This window comes from Corapipo altera, unplaced genomic scaffold (genome assembly GCF_003945725.1).
Source record: "Corapipo altera isolate COAL_440 unplaced genomic scaffold, ASM394572v1 2c, whole genome shotgun sequence".
In the NCBI taxonomy this organism is placed as follows: Eukaryota; Metazoa; Chordata; class Aves; order Passeriformes; family Pipridae; genus Corapipo; species Corapipo altera.
The window spans coordinates 112,970-134,865 of record NW_020884923.1 but is presented as its reverse complement, the minus strand read 5'-3'; the positions used below and the strand labels follow the sequence as shown (position 1 = coordinate 134,865).

Genomic DNA, 21,896 nt, shown 5'->3' with positions numbered 1-21,896 from the left:
CTCAGAAATTACTTTTACATCTTTCAGCCTATGTACATATAACAGGATTTTCTTCCCAAGTATCTTTACTCTTGTCATTTCTGTATGTAAAATACTTCACAGTAATCTAAGTAATAAAAAGCCCAATTCTACTGTAAAAGTAAGATGTTAAAGGGAAACTGTTCTCTGCCCATCTCACTCATTTCTGTCTCTTTCCACCCCTTCTCCCCTCCTTTTTGTTCTACTACAGGTTTCTGTTTGCTCTACTTCAGGACTGAAAGTCTAGTTGCTCTAAATCTAAACACTGCTTGGGACATATGGCAACAAACAGCAAAATTACTTCCAGAGAGCACTCGTGAGCTACATCCTTCCTAGGTATTCATATGGGCATTCAGCCAAGAGTAATTTCACAATGAAACCTTTGCGATACAAAGTAAAACCACTCAAAACAACTGGAAAGATTACTGCAGGTTGAAGAATACCACGTGTCTGGTCTGGAGAGCAGTATTGGCGAAGGTCTCCCTGGAGACGTGCATAGCACAAAGAACCAGAAATACAACCATGACCGTTTTTTTTTTTCTCAAAACTCCTGGTCCTGGTCTGGGATTGTTAAGATGCTTGACACTTTTGATGTGCAGCTGTCAGGAGATTAGCAGTGCCATTTATCTCCAAGTGTACAGAGGGGTTTCTAGTACTCCCAGAGCTGTGCCACAGCCCATGCTGTTATTAATCTCAGAAAGGTCAACACTTTTCTGATAAAATATTTTGGTTTACCAATGTGTAAGTACACAATAAAATAAAAAGGCAACTGTGAGTTGTAGTCCAAACTCTTAGATTGTTTAGGTGTTCTCAAGAGAATTTTCTCATGAAAATCCAGAAGATCTGAGGGAAGCTGAAGGAAATTCTCATTTAATACTAAGAGCCTGTCTAGGAGACAGGCTCAAAAGAGGCACTTTAAAACATCAAACCACAAAGTAAAAGTCATGCAGCACTACTGGTGCACAGTGTCAACCTCAGGGGGTACCTAGATCCTCCACGTGGATTTCAGCCAACCTGTAAAGCTGTACATGTGCGTTTCAGCCAACCTACAACACTCTACTCTGTGATCTGTCACATTAGCTCTGTGGAAAGCCAGTAGGGGGACATCAAAACAGCATGCACCAAGTGAGTGAGACCACCAGATTCAGCCTCCAAGTGCCAACTGGGCTCTGGCTCAAGCAGTGTAGAAACATGCTGCTGCCTTCTTCCCATGCAAGTTGGAGTGAACTTCCCAGAAAGGGACCAAACCATTTTTATTTTTCTTTTTAAACTAAATGCTTTTAATAGAAAACAAAATACAAAATAACTCTTTCCAGAAAGCAGAAATATTTAATCTCTCCAAATGACAAACTAGAACGTGCTTTTTCCGCAGATCCTTGTTGTAAATGCTGATGATTTCTCTCACAAAGTGTTCATGAAACCGGTATTGCAACATTTGAGAAGAATCCAACACTGGCAGAGCTGCCTCTGTGTACACACAATAATTTAGTAATACTATTTTTTCCCATGTCACTTTGTGTGTCTCTCTTCATCCCCCTCTCCCTAGACTGCCAACTTCCATTTATGGAAATATTTCTGTGAGGTGCAGTGGTGGATTGACATGCCCTGTTTCCAATAGGAGTCCAAACTTAGCCACTTTATTTCTGTTGTGCCCTCCCTCCAGACAAGGCAAGTTGTTTATTACCCTTAAAGCCACCGCTCTGCCCCCACTGTCCTCCCATCCTCAAAACACAGTGCAACCAGAGTCAGAAAATTTCCTAATTAATGGAACATAAATACAAATATCACAGCTAGTATCAGGAATCAAACCCAAATGACAATGCAGAGATGGGCCCCAACTGAGGTCAGATTTTCATCCCCTTACAAAAAAGAACAATCGTATTTTCTACTTACTTAGTCCAAAATATTCCAGAAGTGCTATAAGGAGCTGCAGTATTTAGGACCACTATCACTGTAGAATATACACAATGTTCTTTTAATAAAGGGTCTTAAAAATGCTGTCCTCTGCAATACCAGGAAAACAAAAGCAAAACAAAATAAAAAACACCGGGCCAGTAGTTCTCCACACACTTGAGCCTCAGTTAACAGTAGGTAATGTGTGCCCATCAGTCAATGCAGGATATTTAAGTGCAGGTCAGCAGCTTATCTGGTTGGCAGTTTCACTTGTCTGGACCAAGCTTTTGGTTTCCCCAAGCTACTGGATTTACTCCCCTTTTTCCTGTTCCTACAAGTACAAGATTAGAACGTATATGTATTTTCATCACTTCTCCTTTTTTCCTTATTCTGTTCAACAGCACAGGCCTTTTTGTGACATCTTAAAGCATCTGCATTACTCTGAACATGCCTTTCAAGGGGCAAAGGAAGAAAAGTGTTTCACAGTCAGTAATCTCAGCTTGCAATGGACTCTGACATTCAATACACCCACCCACTTCCCTAAAAAAAAAAAAAAATAAAAAATTAATGTTCCTGATTTTCTTGTGCAATTCCAGTCACTAGAAGAAGATTACAGGCCATAAACTGTACGCTCAGTACATTATTCATTTGTCCGGTATATACACCAACCAGTTCACTGGAAGACCCATCCGCAGGGGCATTGCAATACGTGTTCCGAATGTCCCAGACCCGAACTGAATTGTCCATCGACGCTGAAGCAATCAAACTACTGTCAGGGCTAAAAGTAAGGCTGGTTATGTTGTCCGTGTGCCCCCTCAGTTCTTTGTAAAGAGTTCCTGATGCCAAATCCCACAGCTTTAGCCGCTGGTCTTCGCCTGCTGATGCCAGATACTTACCGTTGGGAGAGAACGCAAGCGCCAGCACAGGGCCGCGGTGCCCGGTGAAAAGACGCACTGAATTGCCCTGCTGAGTGCTCCACAAGCGCACAGTTTTGTCCGTGGAGCCCGTCGCCAAGTAGTTGGAATTGGGGTGGAACTTGACGCAGTCTACGTCTGCCAAATGGCCTGCATATATTCGCAGTGGGTACGTCCGATCAAACGACCAGAGCCTCGCAGTGCGATCGTGGGAACCACTGGCAAAGTACAGGCTGCAGGGGCTAATATCCAAATCCCAGACAGGATAGGCATGCCCTTGGTACAACACAGTGTTTGTAAAACTCCCAAGGTCCCAGTATCTGATGGACATGTCCTCAGAACAAGATAAGAGTCCTGAACTGTCTGAAAGGAACCTTGTGCTATACACAGGTCCACAATGTCCTCTCAGGATCTTCATTTCTGTGCCTGTGCTGTCATCCTCTTCCTCCTGGTCATGGAGGAGAAAAAAGAACAAGAAAGGAAAGCATGTTTATCTGTTCAACAACTACAGGAATCACCATCAGGAAAACAGGTGGGTGTTAATACAGAACGAGTTATTTTAGACATGGCACACACAGTTTGTGCAGCTCTGAGACACAAACATTTCTGGTGCATTTGCTGTATCTAAGGGAAAGTTGGAAGAGATGGTGAGACAAGACTTTCTATAATGGCATTATCTTCATTTTGGGTGGTCTCATGCTCAATCCAGAAGGCATCTTACCTGGGACTGTATGCAAAAAAGGGAAAAAATAAATATTTAATGACATTTTTCCTTTTGCTAAAAACATATGCATAGTCCCTATTTATGCTATACTAAACATTTGGCTAAGATGTTGAAACAGATCTTGGCATCTACTCTTTTGGTGCAGTCATTATTGGAAGTGAATCTCACAGCAGAGGGAAATAATCATAGATGTCTTAAACAAAAGGCAGGATATGGCAAGACAAAGCGTATTTGACAAGTTGGACATTCTTTCTTAAACCCACATGTGAATAGAAACCCAGTAAGGCTGTAACATTTATTTCCCCGTGCAAGCTCCATCAGGATACTTTCACATCCTCACCATTCAAGAACACCCTTCAAGAATTGCAAATGTGTGCAGTTTATTTAGGTCAATGTATTGATTTTGGGTTAGGAAAAGATGAATAATCACAAAAATGATGGCACTGGAAACCTTTTTATCCTGTTATTCTCTAATTCAAGTACCAGGGCAGGTAAGTAAAGGCTTTCATGCTTAAAGACTGTTCAGTGAGCTATGCTAAAAGAATCTCCACATGATGGGTAAGAGCCTCTGAAAGCCTACTCAGGTAGCACCTCTTGACACTCAAAGGCTACAGACTACAAAAGTTTCAACAGATCTCAAGAGAGTGTCCTTGCCTGACAAGCTGTGGTCTCACTGACAGTGCAAGATAACCATGGCTTGGGGTGTACCTGTGTAGCACGTTGAGACCACCTTTCCTCAGGGCTGTCAGACAGGCACTTTTTCTCAGTACTGAACCAGTAACACTCATTCACAGACAATCTCTGCACATCAAATTCAACACAATGCCCTTTTGTTTGTGAACAGCCCCTTTAAGTTTATCAGAGTGAACTGGCCTGTTTCCTGCAGAACGAGCACTTCCTGCCCCAAGAGGAAACTCAGTTCCCCAGGGTTGCTGGACTGCAGTTGACCAGCAGAAGTCAGCATGTTGTGAGCAGCTCTCTCAGCCGACACGCCGGCTCCCATCCTTCTGACCTCAGGACCCACAGACAGTTTTGGCTTCAGACTTCACGTCAAAAGTGAACAAACTCTGACTGAGCTACCTCCTTGTCTTTCTCCATCTCAATGGCATGTTACATGGTAGGCAGCAAGCAGCATTTTGCAATACTAATTCTCTTCAGAGCAGTCAGTGCCCATGGGAGTTTTATGAGGTGGCTTGAAGCCAACTTCATCTCTGCTATGGAGGTGAGGCAGAGATAAACTGCAGGCTCTGGCATGCAAAGCCCCATTCATATTCAAAATGCTTTTTCTACCTCAGATAGAGCATTGCTTGCTGGATTCTACAGCATCTCCAGGCTATTAAAGGAGAACATTAAAGGAGAAAGTATAAAATGCTGCAGAGGTATCAGCCTATTTAATTATGACCATAAGATTCCTGACGAGTTACCGGTGGAAGCCCATTACCTATACTGCACTACAGTTTCTGTAAATTTTGCAAGTCCAGGTACTTAATTTTATGCATTTGAAGTAATACAAGGATACTCAGGCTGTCTGCAAGCATATACTCTTTCTCTTACTTGCACTTCCTCTTCTTTCCTTGTATTACAGTAGCAGCTGATTTGACAACGCCTCCTGCAGCATTCAAACCCACATTCCTATATGGTCACAGGCAGCAAATCTTATCTTTGACTTCTGTTTGACACCCACTTAGCACAACAACTGCACACTGCTCACTGAAGACAGTACACCTATAGTGCTTCTGAGTCACTACATTTTTCTGTTTCCTCCCTACCCAAGTTAATCTGCTGACCCTATTAACAAAAGCAGCTGTAAGTGCAGCCACTAATTTACTTCCTTGCAAAACCAAGCTACATTTCTTTGTCAGATCAATCACGCTTGCATCCCACAGCTACTACCACCATTGTAGTGTGCATTTGCAGCAGCTATAGAAAGATTGCAATCTGTGTTATAAATCAACAGGGAGGCAGGGAATCCATCTTCATGATATTTTTTCAGGATTTCAATTTCACACCTTGAATGTGTTTCCTGGATATAACATACAACTGGGCATACCCAGATCCCATCAGCTCCTTCTGAAGTGGTTGCTGCTGCAGGTTAGCATGAACTATTTGTGTTTCCTTGGAATGGACAAGAAATTAAATTAAATAAGTCTATGTTAATCAATAACCTACACACACACACACAAACAGCTACATTTTATGAGTTGAACTACCTATTTTGAAAAGAACTATCAAAACAGATTTTAAGGATATAACTGGAAAGCCTACCCACACTACTAAAGTGAGCTAAAAAATTTACTGTTTAAACACTGAACAGAAAACGTTCCTGAGCAAGTGCAAGACTCCAAAAAATTATATTAATAAGAAACTGAAAAGAGCAAAAATGTTGGCATGTTTTGTTACACAGGACACCTTCTAAATGACATACCTATGGACAGACTGCTCAAATCCTCAGCTATTGCTTAAATCAGTAATGGACTTTGCATGACAGTCACTTGGACCTAGAAAAATTTATAGTTAATACATTTAAGCATGTAAGGAGCAAACATTATCTAGCTGACAAAAAATTATCTTGGTTTTCCACCCAGCATAAGCCTCAAAGGAATGAGTAAGCCTCAAAAAGCAACAGTGACATCCTCAAAAAAAACCTAAACCAAAATCTCACACCCCTCCCTTTTTTTTTTTTTTAAGTAACTAGGAACAGGTTTCCCTGGGTGTCATCATCTTTCTTATCCTGCAGTGCTCTTAAGATGTCAAAAGGGAAGATTTCTTACCTGCCTACAGTAGAGATCTCCTAGCAGAGAAAGATGGCTCTCATTGCAAGACATTTCTTACTGCTCCTTCCAGAATTCCCTCCCATCTGCCATTGAACAAGGTGTCAGCATCATCCCCGCTCATTACCACTTGAAGGACCACTGCCACTTAACAGCAGAGCTAAAAAGGGTCAAGTCTTAAATATTCACAGGATTTAAAGGATGCCACTCTTGCGGAGCCGTGCATTATTTTCTGCTGTTGATTTATGTAGTATCAGCAATGAGCATGGCAAAATTGCAGAGACAGACAATAAATCCATTTGGACAGCTGCAAAACTACATTTTTATACTGGACCTTAAGTAAGAGACTAAAAAGTGCCATTTGTGAGATGCTACTATAAAGAAAACAGAATTATTGTATCCCAAAATAGTAAGCCTCACCTGTTTCCAAGAGGAAAGACAACACTGGTGAAGTACACTGCAGCATCACACTGAGCAAAATTCACTAAAACTATGCCTAGAAGATGATTTTGACCTTAGTGACACAAAGGCTCTACACGGACTAGGAAAAAATGTTGTTCTCTTAACGCTTTTGCCAAGTCTCGACCTCACATATGTGTGTGTGTGTGTGTGTGTGTGTGTGTGTGTGTACACACATATAGAAAAAGAGTTAATAAACTAAACCCAATAGTATAGCTTTAGTGCCACCCTGAACAAGATCCACTGAAACTACCATAATTTTAGACCTTTATAATTTCATAAACAGAAGGACCTATTTGTTTGCAGCAAATCAGAAACCAAGATGAAGGCTAATTATTTCATGCATTACTATTTAAATACAATATCCAAAGCCAATTACACAGCACAGAAGTCAACCAAACCAAATTTTAACATCCTCACAAGTTGTTCTATAGAACTCACTGAAGTAATGTCAAAGCACATTCAAGATTTCATCAGATTTATCCCTCTCAATTGCTGCTAATCAGACTGCAGTGACAGTCTGAAACACAGCCCCTGCTCACACTGAGCTGCATGACTGATAACTGCAGCCCAGCTGAGGTGGTCTGGTTTGGTCTTAGTATCTGTGGCTTCCACTCCCATGGCACCCAAGCAAGTGCTGGTCTGTCCCCACCTGCAATCCTATGGGTGCCTCTGTATTTTCATTTAGGGCTCCCAGACAATGGAATTTATTTCCTTTGTAGTCAAAGGGGTTTCATTTGCATTTGGTAACCAGCAGTGTGTTCAGGCTGGTATCCTTCCTTAACTTTCAACTCCTGCTCAGGTCACTATTTGTTTTGTTAGTGGTGGAAGTTATTCAGGGCAATGATGACTTTGACCCGTGCTGGTCTTCGAACAGTTTTTGATTTTAGATCTGTGCACAAAAACTGCAGGATACACGAAATATCAAATAGCCAACAAAAGCCATTTGCACTCAAGCTTCCATGGCTCTTTCATAATACAGGTACAATACCCAAGTATGTGCCTATGTGCCAAAAAAACCTAATACACACACTCCTGATAACCTGGCATTATCTCACTTTTCTGTAGTCCAGAGCCAAAGAAGGTGACCCACTGATTTATCAGACAAATTCTCCTCTGTTGCAGGCTATTGACATTTGGCTTCCAAGATAGACAATAGCCACATGTCCTACAAACTCTTGTAGGTTATAATGAAAACAAATCCATAGTTCCACCTTGGTTTAGTCTGACCCACTTACCTGCTCACTCTGCAGAAAGGGTTAACCTGGGAAGCAGCAAACATGCTGCTGTGCTGTCTCACCTCAGTACCTGCCTCTTGTTCTCAAGCTGACTAACAAAGCAATCCCTAATCACATATCTCTGCATACAGGCATACACCAAGCTCTCTGCACTCTTCCAAAATAAACAGAACCCTGACACTAAGTATTTTTAGGAGAAGAAAAAACAGTGGAAAAAAAGCTGTTTCTACTGCTAAATGCTCAACACAAGAACAAATGAGGTTTTTCTTTTTTTCAAGAGGGGAGTGATTAAAAAACAGAAGAGTCACAAATTTTGATCTCTAACCAGATATAAGATGCTACTTAGGCAGCTGTGTCAAGAGGGGAGGAAGGGCGTGACTAGAAGGCAAAAAAAAAAGTACACTAGAAGATGCTATCTGGCCTTGAAAGTGAAGGTATACACATCCCTGACCTTGTCTCCAGCACTCCAGAGTAGAAAGCCTCTCAAGTTTCTATACTTTGGATTCCTTAACAGAGGCATTCTGCATATTTTTCCATGATAACTCTTCACCTCTGGTTAAGGTGATGCCTCAAATGCAGTTTTGCACTTAGGCATTGGAGTAGACTTTTGGCTCTTTCCTTACTTTGTCTTTATTTTCCTCTTTCTGTGTCTCCACCCTTCTGCCTGGTTGTTCTGAGCTATTTTCCTTCTAGTTTTCATTCAGTGCTGTGTTTTTATTGTCCATATCTCCTTGACTCATCTTCCTACCCCTAAGAAGGCTCCATGCTCCTAAGGAAAGGGAGCCTTCTCTAGTCACCTGTCCTTACTTAGCTGCTCCTCTACTGTCATCTGTTCAAGGACAGCTGGAGGAGGGAGATCAGCACCCAGGACTAGCAAACTATGACCCATGCACAAACTCACTGTACCTCAGTGCAGCATTTACAACCACTCCAGGAAAGAAGAGGGACAAGACTAGGTTATCAAATTTGTGCATCAGCAAGGCAGACAGGTTGTAGAACAGCCTCATAGTCCCCTAAGACATTACTAGATACTTCACAACGCACGTCCAAAATAGCCCAGCAAAAGGGGTAGAAGGGGAAAAAGAAAAGGGCATCCAGACCTCCTCATCCAGGATGTCACAAGCCAGACGGATGCGGGACACATCAACAAGGTGGGGCTCAGATTTTAACTTCCTGGAACGCAGGCTCCACAGCTTCACACATGAATTATCGAACCCAGCAGCAAGCAGCTTGCTGTTTGGTGAAATCTCTGCAGTGTTCAGCAACTGCTCTGTGTTATAGAAGGCATAGAAGCAGATGGTCGTTAAGGAAGGGGGCCCGTCCTTGACACGTTTAATGCTGTCCTGCAATAAATCCAGCGCTGCCTCATTCTGCAGAATGGAAGCTGGCACATCGCTGGGTTCCAGGCCGTTGCTCTCACTGCGCGAGGAGCTCCCACCAGCATAGAGCTGGTAGTCAGTCCTCTTGGCAGGCTGCACATCCAGGTGAATGTGCAAGGTCAGAACTTTGCACAGGGCATTGTTGTTGTCACTTTGGAGGTAGCGAAGAAGGTAGTTGTAGCTGTCCTCTTGAAGGCGGATGACATACTTGTTGTCCAGAAAAGCCCGGAGCTTCAAGTTGGACAGGATATCTTGAATAGTCATGGTAGTCTGCAACTGTTCAATGATATCCTTCTGGCTGGCATTCTGCAAGAACATGCCATGGAAGCGGCTGTAAAAACTGTCCACTGTGCTTTTTAGGCCATTCTGGACCATGTTCAGATGGAGGTAGACGAAGAGGGGATATAGAAGAGGCATCACTTCATGGCTGTGCTGAGAATCTGAATCTGTATAAAAAACCAGCAACAAACTTTGAATGATTTTTCAATCCTCTTTCTACTGGGAATAAAACAGAGCAAGGATGATTACTGAGAAAGCCTTGAAAGTGGCATCAGAGAGCAAGCAAAAGGAGACTTTTGTTGGAACATCTAAGTGAACCTTTTCTGTCACCTAAAGGCGGTACAGTACCTATTACAGACCTCAATAGAGATTGTCAAGTCAGTGAGGTACCTTGTCAGAACAAAATGCAGAGATTTCATAACTCTTTTTAGGTGTGGGATACCTAATAATATACCATCTCATAAAACACATGACAGTTGAATTTCCCCCATTTATTTAAGAGGAAAAACTATGCCCTCTGTTTATTGCGATAAAGGAACTAGAAAATTTATTCATTACATTTAAAATAGTATTTAAGTGTTTAAGTCAAAATTATTTACCTAGCTTGTTTAGGCCTCAGCTTTGTTGGCTTTTTTTCTCTTAGCTTCAATAAAACTTGCATGTGGTACTTTGGATGGAACTAATTTGTCCCCAGGGGAAAAGAAGCTACAGTTTCCAAAATGTACTGCAATACGCTATGCTCTTGTTTTATTTCTGTGTCTGCCCATGTACACGCTTTCTCTCTCTCTGCCAAGGCAAATCCCAGCAGTAACTCCCAGTACACAGCGTAACAAACCCCCGATTAGGCTGTGCTGTACCTTGCAGAGACTGATCTGTGCAACAGCTCCACCCTTCCTTCACCAGCTTCTTGGGGCTGTTTGCCAGCTACAGGAAGCTGTGAAGAAGCAGAGCCATGCTGCAGAACACCATGGCAACATACAGGGCCGCAATGAGTTACTACCAGAGGACCAAATGGTCCAAATTACTGGAAAACAAATAGGCATTGCCGACCCTTAAAATGGAAAAAGCATTGCTGCTTTTCAGCTTTTTCGTCTCTCCTGCCACTCACCATGCATACCCTTTCTCCCCCGTTTCCATTAGGTTATTTTTCCTCTGTGCTGAGCACTATTCCAGACTTTCTCTGGTCCATACTGTGCCTCTCTCTCTCATTTCTATGAGCAAATATAGAGTAGGTCTGGCATGTTTGTATACTTAAACATCATTCTCCTTCCTGCCCCACTGAAACTGGGACAAAGCCAGTGAAAACAGTGGTCTGGATGTAGTAAAACCTCTAAGCAGCCAGCAGGTGGTCTTTTCTCTCTAGGTGCACTAGTCCAAAAATGCAAAAAGAGGAAGGACCTCATTCTGCAGTGAGGACAAAAGGGAAAAGATGGGAAGTTGGCAGAAAAAGGAATGAAGAAAACATTCCCTAGGAACATATGAAGAGATGTTACAGGAGCTGGGTCTGTCTAGCCTGGAGAAGACCAAGGGGGTATCCAACTGCTGCCTTCAGTACAGAGTGGGACGCTACACAGGAAAAGGAGCCTGCCTCTCCTCGGAGGTGCTCAGTGGAAGGACATTAGGCAAGCTGCTGCAAGGGAAATTCTCATCAAACTGCTCAACCCTGACGCCGGGTCCCAGAGGTGCAGAGCAATATGTACCTTCTTCTGATATTCTAAACCTGACTGGAAAAGGCTCTGAGCAACCTGATCAAACTCTCATCCTGCCCTTCTTTGAGCGGTTGGTTGAACTAGAGACTAGTTAGTTTAGTTCTTCAATGACCCTAATCCCCTGCCCACTCCTCGGTGGCGCAGGTATCACAGAAATGGGAAGTGTCCTGCTCTGCCTTGTGGCTGGCTGGCAAGTTACTCCCATGAAGAAAGAAGTAGCTCATACATGTTAGATATCAAAACAGAGCAAGAGGGACAACAAAAAAGACGAAAACAGCCAACCTGAACACCAAAACCATGCCTAGCACTTCCTCAAGCAATTAAGTGACTGAACAGAGCCACCATACTTCTCAAAAAAACCTATTAAACCACAGGGATTTACCTCAAATATTCAAGTGCAAAGGTGTGTAACTGCTGCAGGCAGCAAGGCTCTAAGACTTCATTATTTTCTGCCTCTGCCTTCCTGCCTGCGTGCTTCTCTTCCCTTCAACAACTATCAGAAATATTAATCCTGATGTTATGCACAATGGGATCAAATCCCTACACTGGACAAATGTTGATGTGCCCAAAGGCAGGAGGAGTGACAACCTCACTTTCCTTGGTATTATTCTCTAAAAATTCTGTCTACTTTCTTCTTCCCACATTGGAGACTTGTAGAAGAATAAGGAGATTCCCAAGAGAACCTTTAAAAAAAAAAAAGAGTGAATAATAATAAAAAATAAAAATAATTATTGTTTTGGGCATCACCACAGAGTGAGAATTTTTTTACTTCGTCATATCCCTCCAGTCTCAAAGTCAGTAAAAATTTAAGGGAACAAATTCTCCCTTAAAAATCCAGACCACCATAAAAATAAGCTAATTATGGATAAAATTAAAACTTCTAAACTAGGAGACAGCAGAGAACTACACTCATTTCTAAGTTACCTGCCTTTCACATAAAACACTAATCTTCCTTCTTGTCCTGTGTATGTATGCTGCTGTCTAGAAGATCTAAAAGGTCAAATGCTTGAACAAGAAAGAGCAGACATCTACAAAATTCAAGGCTACTCAGCACACAGACAACAGCCAAAATAAGAAAAAAATCAAATATTTCTATTTGTAGTAACTGAAATATCAAAACTAGAAGTCAGAACATTATTAGAGACATGATTTTGAATTTTATTCTATTGTGTTTTACTCATTGAAATGACAAAAAAAAAAAATCAGCTATTGTCCTCTTCCTTGCTTCCTGATATTTACCTGTGAGAAAATTGCGCAATCGTCCAAATTGTACTTCATATTGCTGTGGCTCTGCCAGGCAGGGAGCTGCAGACACAACGTTGGCACAACCAGACTCAGATTGGACTGTGAAATAAAATAAGTAAAAATTAAATGGGGATTTAAGGAGTTTTGTATGTGTGCCTGGAAACAAAGCTTCTCATAAAATTCAAGATACGCAGCCACTCAGATGACATTTTGTATTTGAAACCACCCAGGTATGACATTGTCCAAAGCATCTAAATGTGGCATTAACAACCTAGACAGATCATGAATGAGAAAGTATAATGAAAGGTAAACCCCACCACCCAAAAATCTCAGCAACTCATGTGCTGAGATACACACCTTAAGTTACCACAAAATTCAGACTAACACCATCACAGATCCTTTAACAGTTTTACAACTCAATGGTTTTACTACTTTGCACTCAAAAAAGATGAGGAAAGCAATCTACAATCTATGTTTCTCCAAAACATAGTTTCTTAATCAGTGGGTCCCACCAACTGTCCTAAACAGAAGGTTTGCAGTGACACTACCTCAGATTCTCAAATTCCTTGTCCCAGTCATTATAGTTTACAACAAATTATAATCAGTATAATTTACTAAGTCTCATGGATATGGTTGCAAAAATGCACTGAATTTTTAAGCAAACACTTAGTAGTTTTTAATCAAAACGTGCCCTCCTCCTTGAGGATTTTAGGTTAAAGGGTAGCTGGTTACTGACCAAAAACCCAGCTGGTATGGTCTCCTGAGATGGTGCTAAACTGTTTTTCAGAACCAGTATTGACTCTGGTAAAAGTGGTTCTGAACTATTTAGAAGTGGAATTGGCTTCTCCTTCTCTGGCAGTAAACCTTTGCTGTTCTGCTAACTGCCTGGAATCCAACAGGGGACTTTGTGCAAGTCTACAGACATGCACGAACATACCCCAAGCATATGGAAATACCAGTGATTAGAAACACAAGTTCCTCCCTTCTAGAGCACAAGAGGGTAAGCAGTTTCACTATTTTCCTTTCATATTTTTTTTCAATTCATAACTATTTTTCGCTTCACAACCTATTTTTATTACTTTCACTTCAATTTCTTTCAGTTTCCCCTGGCCTGCACCACTTTCCATCCTCTCTCTTTGACTTTCTACTTCTGAGTGATTGGGGTCTTTTTTTGTTCCAGCATTTGGCTCATGCACACAGGCACAGCTCTGACATCTCTGGAAGTCTATAAACAACATAATCAAATGTTCACATGCTAAAGAGAGATAGGCCAGCCTCCAGCTCATCTCAATGCTTCTAATTAGAAAGAGATCAGCACATGGTATACAGGGGCAGCCTGCTGCTATTCTCTTCCCCCTCTCTCTCTGGTAAGACACAGGTCTATCTTCCTTCAGCTTATGTAAATATAGGAGGTGTGTTTACCAACTCTCCAGGGCAAGTCCAGTTCAGCTTTTGAAACAGAGAGCTGGGTTGTACTCATCACTCCCTCTTGGGAAAAAACTCCAAACAGATTCCAGCACCAATACCCTACTGTATCTTAAATTAGTTTGGAAATAAATAAATATAACTTGCTGAAAGATACAGCTACACTGAGCTTTCTACAGTCTGTCTGCTTCTGAAACTCAAAGTTGGTAAGAACTCCAGCCTCACATATTGGTAGTACTTAACAGCTAAAGTAAAAAGCTCTGCTATTTGGACTTAAAATTTAATATAATTAATATTCAGCATGAAAAAGTAAACAGCATGCACATGTAGTAACTCAAGAATGCTTAGTGTCAATTTTCAATTTCACCCATACTATTCACTATAAAAGCAAAGAAAAACAGAAATATGACAGCCTGTCTTTTATGCTGTGTCACAAGATTATATACAAGGGTCAACTCCTCACAGAGTTCTAGTGGTCTCATTTCAGCAGGAATGGGAATGACTTTACACCTTGCTCACTCCACGAAAGCACAATTCATTGGCCTTGGGTTTATGAAGTGTTCCCTCCATGCCACAACTTTCTCTGCATAAGCAACTTAATTCCAAAATGAAGGCGTACTTGATGCTTCAGAAAGCGAAATATCATCTTTGGCTACCTATCCTGAAACAGTCTGACTGGACAATCATTATGCCCTATTCTTTCAGTAACAATGCTAGAGCTCCTTTCCATCCAGCAAATGGTAAATGAAGCACTACATACCAGACAGCTGTAACAAGTTACATTCCAAGTCTTTGCCTTCCCAAAACTTTGTACCAACCAGAACTGCAAAAAGGATCAAGAGCTCAATCGATTCCAAAACAAGAGTAAAATTTCAAGCATATTTTCTTCCTGGTAGAAATAAAACACTGGCTATATCCTTCTCATACATTAATAAACCTACCATAGCTTCTTTTTCATCTTCTCCAGTGGTCACAGGAACATCTATTGGAAACATCTGCTCCTTCACTTCCAGTAAGTGGAGCCAGCTATGTGACCTGATAGCAGATTGAAAGGAACTCACTCCTAACTCAGGGATACGGACAGTACCCTCCTGGTTTTGTGTGTCTGCTACCAGATCTGCTTTCAGCTAACAAATGTGTGGCTACTGTAAATGCAGTTTAACAGCAACTGATTCGTCTTTTGAGTGAGTGTGATGATGTATAATTTTATATTATTTCAGACAGTCCTATGGGCAATATTAGAGGAACTTGTTCCTTGGTCACTCATTCTGTCCTCAAATATTATTCTACTTTTCTACAGAAATACAGGATAGTCACAAGGAAGCTCTGTGCTGCAGATAGATTGGGCAGGGTCCTAGATAATCTCTTCTGGGCTACCTCTCCCACAAAAAAAGCTTGGGCCAGATGACCTTCTGAGGTCCCTTCCAACCTGGGCTGCTCTGTGATTCTGTGAAAACAGCTGTACAGATATAGCAAACATATGAAGAACTGAAGAAGGGCTGAACTGAAGAGACTGTGGAAGAAATGTGGAAGTAAAATTGAAAAACAAAGCTACTTCAAAAACTGAGGACACTTTACACTGTGAAAGAGAAATCGCAGAACTGAAGCCTGAAGTAAGCAACTCTCCCATTTACACAGGCTAGTTAATTTAAAAGTCAAACAAAAGACCTGAACACAAAAAGCAAGGTGAGTTTTCTTATGGAAAAACCAAAAACATTTTCAGAAAAACATAGTTGATCGCTCTCCCCAAAATAAAGCAATGCAGGTTTTACAGTCTGTTCAGTTTTTAGTCAGTTTGCAAAACTAAGATGACTGCAGCAAAAAGTATTTTCAGCCTCTGTTGTCAGAATAAGAAGCTGGGTTTTGCTTTTTCAACAGTCATTCATGGAACTGCAGCATGCTCGCTGACAGCTAATTACAAGCATGTTTGACAAGAAGTAGTAAGCAGCTGAATACATGAGAGCAGACCATTTTCAGTTCTATTGAAAACTGATGACTAAATTCTGAATCACCATCCACAAAACCCGCACCCTGGCTAGAGGATACCGACTTATATGAAATCTAGTAATAACATTTGGTGGAAGATAGTAAAAAGACAAAACCCAAACACACACTCATTCACACTCTTTGTGGAAACTTTTTTTCTGCATGATGCCACCTGGTATGGTTGGTATCACATTCTAAGCCCATTTCAACACTGACCTTTCTACCCACTTCTCATATAAAATCTCCCACTAAAAAAACAATTCAGCATTTTACTTAGGTTTCATTCCTTCCCCATTTCCCCCAGTACTTTTTCATGGAGTTGCAACAAACTTTTGATAGTTACACTGAAAAAAGCGAGGAAATGAAAAGTATTAGTAAGACCTAAGTCACTTCTAAATAAGGAAATACTACCAAATTTCCTTCAGGCCCCTGAGAGAGTCAGCCTGAACGTTTACCCACAAGTCACTTATCTTTGGATTGTTAACTATGGTAAAATAGTCTAGAGGTGGGAAAAGCTATTTTGGCATCCAATCTTACATAGCCACAAGAAGAGAGCTATACAGGAACTTATGTTTTGTCAAAACAAGTTGTACCACAAGTAACTAAGGTCTCCACCACTCTGTTTAGCCTAGGATACTGTCACAATCTAAGCAGTTTCATTAACAGAAAACATTTTCACTCAAAGGTTATCCCAGGATTTTCTATTACTTTTACTAGTAAATTTAATTTCTATAACCTCCACATTGCTTGCATCCTTCTGGTACTTGTACGTGCTCAAGCAGCAGAATTTCTTATAACAAAAATAATAACTACAACACAGACTGTCACGGACATAATTTGAAAAGCAGGTAGTGTGGCAGGATTCAAAAGCCTTTAAGAAAGAGGAGAAAGGGCATGCAGGGAAATAAACTGTCTCTCCACTGAAGGTTTTAGATTTTTTTACCCCAAGTGACAGAGTAGTGCTTTCACCACTACAAAGCCGACTAGTCCAGAAAAAGACACAGCCTTATCTCTTCCACTTCACATGATATAACAAAGGTACAACAGATTTTCCTGCTTCTACTTAATTCTTCATCTAGGTTCTTCTCACCTCTGTCCCAAAGCACCACTACTCACTAGACTTCATGTTCTTTGGGACACAACATGTGTATTTTCCACTACCCTAACCTGGTATTTCAGCCTGCTCTTTCACTGACTATGAATGTCACCCTGTTACACTTTCATCCACATTTTCATTATTCAAAAGTTCATAACTCAGGCCAACTTCACACTGAGAAATTTCTTTATTTCAAAAGGAGAGCTGTCCATACGCGCAGACAAATTCACACAGTTGCCAATATACATACAACTCTGCCAAGTACTCATGGAAGATTTGACAGAATTACCTGTGAGATTAGCTGCCATCTCTTCAGCAGTCTGACACAGCCTCAGCCCTTGTTTTAGGGGACCTTCTGAGTCCACATACTGACGGCGCTTGAGGTAGCAGGACACTGCCATCTGAATCTGTTCTGTGCGTACGCGTTTCATGACCTCAAAAGAAAAGGAAGAGATGATGAGGCTCTTACTGTGAAAGCATAAGCTAAGATCAACTTACACCACAGCTGTATTAATACTGATAGAAAACAAACAGCTCAGTATTTTCATTGCTGAAGTCAAACAACTTCATTGCTGAAGTATGAAACAGAACCTTCGGGCATTTGCCTCTCAGTACTAAGGCGTACCTAGAGACTTTGTATCAGATGCCTGAAGATATTTTGCTGCCTAATTCTGCTAATTTCACTGAGGAATCAAAAACAGGATTCTGGACTAAAACTGCAGTGGTGAGCTGAAGCATTTGTTTTTGTTAAAAATAGCTCATAAAAAGGGAATGTTTTTCCTCCTCGTGTTTTTATAGTAGCAGTTTAAGTATTCTTCAATCATTTTCTGGTTCCTTTGCTTGACCAATCAAGAAAACAACTCCAGAAGACAGAGGGGAATAAGAAATTAACATACAAAGAAGGAAATTTCATAAACATAGTGCTTTAAATACCAAACCTATTTGTGTAGTCCAGGAAGCAATAGCTTATCATCTGAACCTAAAGGTTAGAGCCAGACTTTCCGCACTTTGCTCAGGTTAAGTCCCCAGAAAAAACCCAGGGAAATAACAACAAAAGCAGAACCTTCTGCCTTTGTCACCTGGCTCCATCTATCTAGGCTTACCTCCTACAAAGGCTAAAAAGAAAAAAGAATCTTTGAAGGTTTATCTTATATATATATATTCTGAAAGCCATCCTCACAAACACCACTTTTAGTATCTCAAAAGCAAAAGGAGTTCACTGCTGGCTTTTAGCCCCTGGCTTGTAATAAAGGAACCTCAGTAAGATGAATGCAAGAGCTCCCTTGCCATTTGAGTAGTCCCTGACTGCCACCAATCCTTCACAATAGCCATCGATTTTACACAGAAGTTCAGATAACCTAAAAGGCTTCAAATAAAGCAGAACTAAGCAACAGGGATTTTTTTTCTGTCACAATACTAGGTAAAGCCTGTCTTGAGAGAGTTCAACACCTTACAGTCTCGCTACCAATGTCCTGCATGTGTTTCACAAGTGCACATGCTTTCTGGTTTAGGCAGCTAAATCTGATGAAACACAATCTTTTGGAAGAGATAGACAAAGATGCCCTTCCCTCCTTGTAAGAACCATATTCCTAACAAAAGGACAGCTTTAAAAACATGATCATAAATGAGGCTTTGCTAATACCCATGCACACTTTAGTGCTTATCCCAGTTGTTATAACGATAAGCCTTCTGTGAAGTTAGTTCCAAGTGGATGGGGATGCAAGGTTTCAGCAAAAGTTACTTTCAACAGACAGATGGAATTGCAAACCCATATGCTTTGGTGAAAACCTTAAAAAGGTCCCCATTTGTTCTCACAGGTTAAGTAACTGTTGAGGGTGGAGTCATCAACAAGTGTGGAGTTTTCAAAGCATTTCCAGATAGACCCAATAAAATAGAGTTTCAACCACACCTTTTTCCACTCTAAAAATAAATTTCCTTTTCATCTTCCCTGAAATTAAAGAAATTATATCTGAGACTTACACTGTCTCAAATATAACACCTTTTCTGCTGCACAAAACTGTGACAAAGACAGAAATCTAATGAAGGCCATGAAGAAAGATGGAGACAAGGATGGACCATCTAAACCCACTCTCAACTAAAGTTCACAATGTATTATGTTACCATACTGCATTTCAGCCAGCAGCACCGACTCAAGTGCAAATGACTTGCCCAGGTGCAAGTAAATGCCTCCACATGCACTCTGGCATTCAGTTTAGAATTGGGTAGCAACTTAATTGTATTTGAGATGCTCTCCTAAACGTTCATTTTAAGTCTAGAAACTGTTTTGGAAAGTTTGCATCTAGACTGTTGTATTTAGTTCATAATCCAAAGGAAAATGGCACAGGGCAGAATCAACTTCATGTTTCTGAAGCAGTTTTGGCCAGTCAGAACTGTGCAAATAGCCTCAGGCCAGTGATTCAAATGCAAAGAGGGAGCATTTAGAAATATCCTTGCCCATACTTTTTTTGCTTCAGTTACAGGATCGATTTATGCTAGGTTAGATTTGGTAAGAAAACCCTTATTCATTACGGTACAGTATACATGTACAGGTGATACCCCAAACTCATAATGGACTGGAGAAACCAAAAACTGGTGAAAGATGCAGAACTCCGGAAGACCCTTTGAAATGACAGTGACAAACAAGAAGAGCACCATGATCAGCATTTTCAAGCTGCTGAATGAGCAGATGAACAACAGAGAAAATGGTAGGCAAAAAACCAGTAGGTTACCCAGTAGTCTCAAATTCTAACATCAGGATCAGACATTTTAGCAGCAACAGCGAAGAGCCTGGGAAAGGAGCAGCTGCTGGCAGCTGATTCAAATCCAAGCTTCTTTGCAGCTTTGGGAAAAACAGGGAAGCCCCAGTTTCCTCAGTCAAGACTAGCAAGGTGGTGTTTGATGCTGATTTATACAATCTGTATAGTTTCTTGCCCTGCAGTCACAGTAGTGCATGTTACCAGCAGTATCTCATGGAGATCTCTTTCTCTATTCTCAGATGATAGCACAGGAACTACTTTACAAGAAATGCATCTTCACCAAGAAACACCCGTTGGCATCAGACACACTATGACCTCTAGTTTCTTCATTCACTTTGCCTTTATACCACACCCTCAGCATTACAAAGAACAATGTCACCCAAGCAGAAAAAGTATTAATGAAAAGTGCAAGAGCAAAATCAACATTCCTGCAAATATTCTTTATCAAGCCCTTCATCAAAAGCAGAATATATCATGAAGTAAATATATGCACGGCTTGCCAAAATGCCTTCAGCTGGGTTCAAGCTGAGCCAATTCACAACAGGTCAATGATACAGAATTTATAGGCATAAAAGGACAAGCCTGCTGTTTTAACTTCCCATCAATTTTAAGACTCTTCCTCTCATCACTGAAGATAATCTCCAAAATATGAAAAGTGTATAGAGTTCCATGTCCATGAAATGCAGAAAGCTTGAAACAATTGTTCGAAAGTCTCAGCTGCCTCATTTCTCTCAAACAGCCAGAGAGAACAACAAATACTAATCATATTAACTATTTTTACTGATAAGCAAAATACACAAGGAAGGAGAGGAAAGATCACATTGTGACTTTGCACAGCTACAAGGCAGCATCTTCTGCAATACTGCAAATTGGAGCACAGAAAAAAAGGATATTAAGGTGATTTTTTTTGAGGAACCAAAACCACCGAAGCAGAGTAGAGGCTAATCATACAAAACACATCACAAGTTCCTCCTTCCTAAAAAAGCTGGAAATGAACTAAACATCGGGCCAAGGAAATTAATTTCCTGCCTATGCTACATTTCAGGTACACGTTTAGGCAGATTCCATGGCCTTGGAAAAATCCCAGTATGGACTCTACAAAAAGAGCTTGAAAAATAGCATTGGAAATGCTGCTTTTAAAGACTCTGTACTCCTGTTGTCAGTCTGGGACAGCAGTTTCTTTCTTCCAACAGACTGTGGAAAGACCTGTGAGCATTAGAGAGCCAAGGACAAGCAATCTTAAAAAAAAAAAACAAACACAAAAAAACCCCATCAAAACCCAAACAATAAAAAATAAAACAACAGAAGCAGCTTTTTAATATTATTCAGTGAGAACTGTGTCTCAGGCCTCAATTGTGGATAGAGAAGCACAATCTTTTATCCTTTATTGCTACAGGTGAAATTTGGGGCCTACCAACAATACTAACTCCAAATTTCTAACTTCGTGACATTAGGGTAATCTGAGATTTACAAAATTTTCAGAATAAACACGATAAGGATAAGCTAATATGAAGATAACCACAAACTTAGAGCCAAGGGATGTCGCACATGCAGTGGCTGCAATTCAGAAAAAACGGGCAAGTAAACATGACAAGTTAATTTGGAGACACAGCATAGGAATGGTGCAAAATAGGAAAACAGGATAGCAGGAACTACGGAGAAAGCTTTTGCCTGAGCAGTGGCACTGGTGAAGAGGCAGAGAAGGAATAGCTGTGATTTTAGAAGAATCCATTTGCATTTAGACGTAGATGTAGCTCGCCGTCCATGAATTTAGCTTTGCCCATTCCACTATTTTCCCCCCGCTTCAAAGACGGTGCCAAAGAACGCCTGGCTTCACCGGTCCGATCTCCTCTGCGACCTGGGCAGGGCGCTTTACTCCAGCCCACTTCACACCACCTTGGGCTCAGCTCCACCACCCAGCCCTTCCCCGGCCGAGCGGAGCTGCCGGACATGTGGGCCCCGCGGGCGGACACCGGGGCCGGGAGCCTGCCGGGCCCCTCGCCC

General features: G+C 41.2%; 1 protein-coding gene across 2 annotated transcripts; it reads right to left on the bottom strand.

Moving 5' to 3' along the window:
- Nucleotides 1–1,280: 1,280 nt before the first annotated feature.
- On the bottom strand, nucleotides 1,281–21,883 carry TAF5L (TATA-box binding protein associated factor 5 like). Of its 2 annotated transcripts, XM_027657417.1 has the most exons (5): nucleotides 19,866–21,883; nucleotides 17,426–17,570; nucleotides 12,624–12,728; nucleotides 9,118–9,842; nucleotides 1,281–3,273 (listed from the first exon to the last, which is right to left on the bottom strand). In XM_027657417.1, exons 2-5 carry the CDS (start codon nucleotides 17,565–17,567, stop codon nucleotides 2,476–2,478), a joined length of 1,770 nt encoding a protein of 589 aa, XP_027513218.1. In that variant the 5' UTR covers nucleotides 17,568–17,570; nucleotides 19,866–21,883; the 3' UTR covers nucleotides 1,281–2,475. The 2 variants fall into 2 exon arrangements, with proteins under 2 accessions (XP_027513218.1, XP_027513217.1); XM_027657416.1 differs by having other exon boundaries at nucleotides 17,426–21,883.
- Between the last annotated feature and the right edge of the window lie 13 nt (nucleotides 21,884–21,896).

Bases quoted from the DNA above. Each gene is read 5' to 3' on its own strand.
- TAF5L (XM_027657416.1), bottom strand. From the start codon at position 17,567: ATGAAACGCGTACGCACAGAACAGATTCAGATGGCAGTGTCCTGCTAC. The intron at 9,843-12,623 runs GTAAATATCAGG...TTTTTTATACAG, and splicing joins ATTGCGCAATTTTCTCACAG to ATTCAGATTCTCAGCACAGC. The intron at 3,274-9,117 runs GTCTGGATGCCC...CTCCATGACCAG, and splicing joins GTGACATCCTGGATGAGGAG to GAGGAAGAGGATGACAGCAC.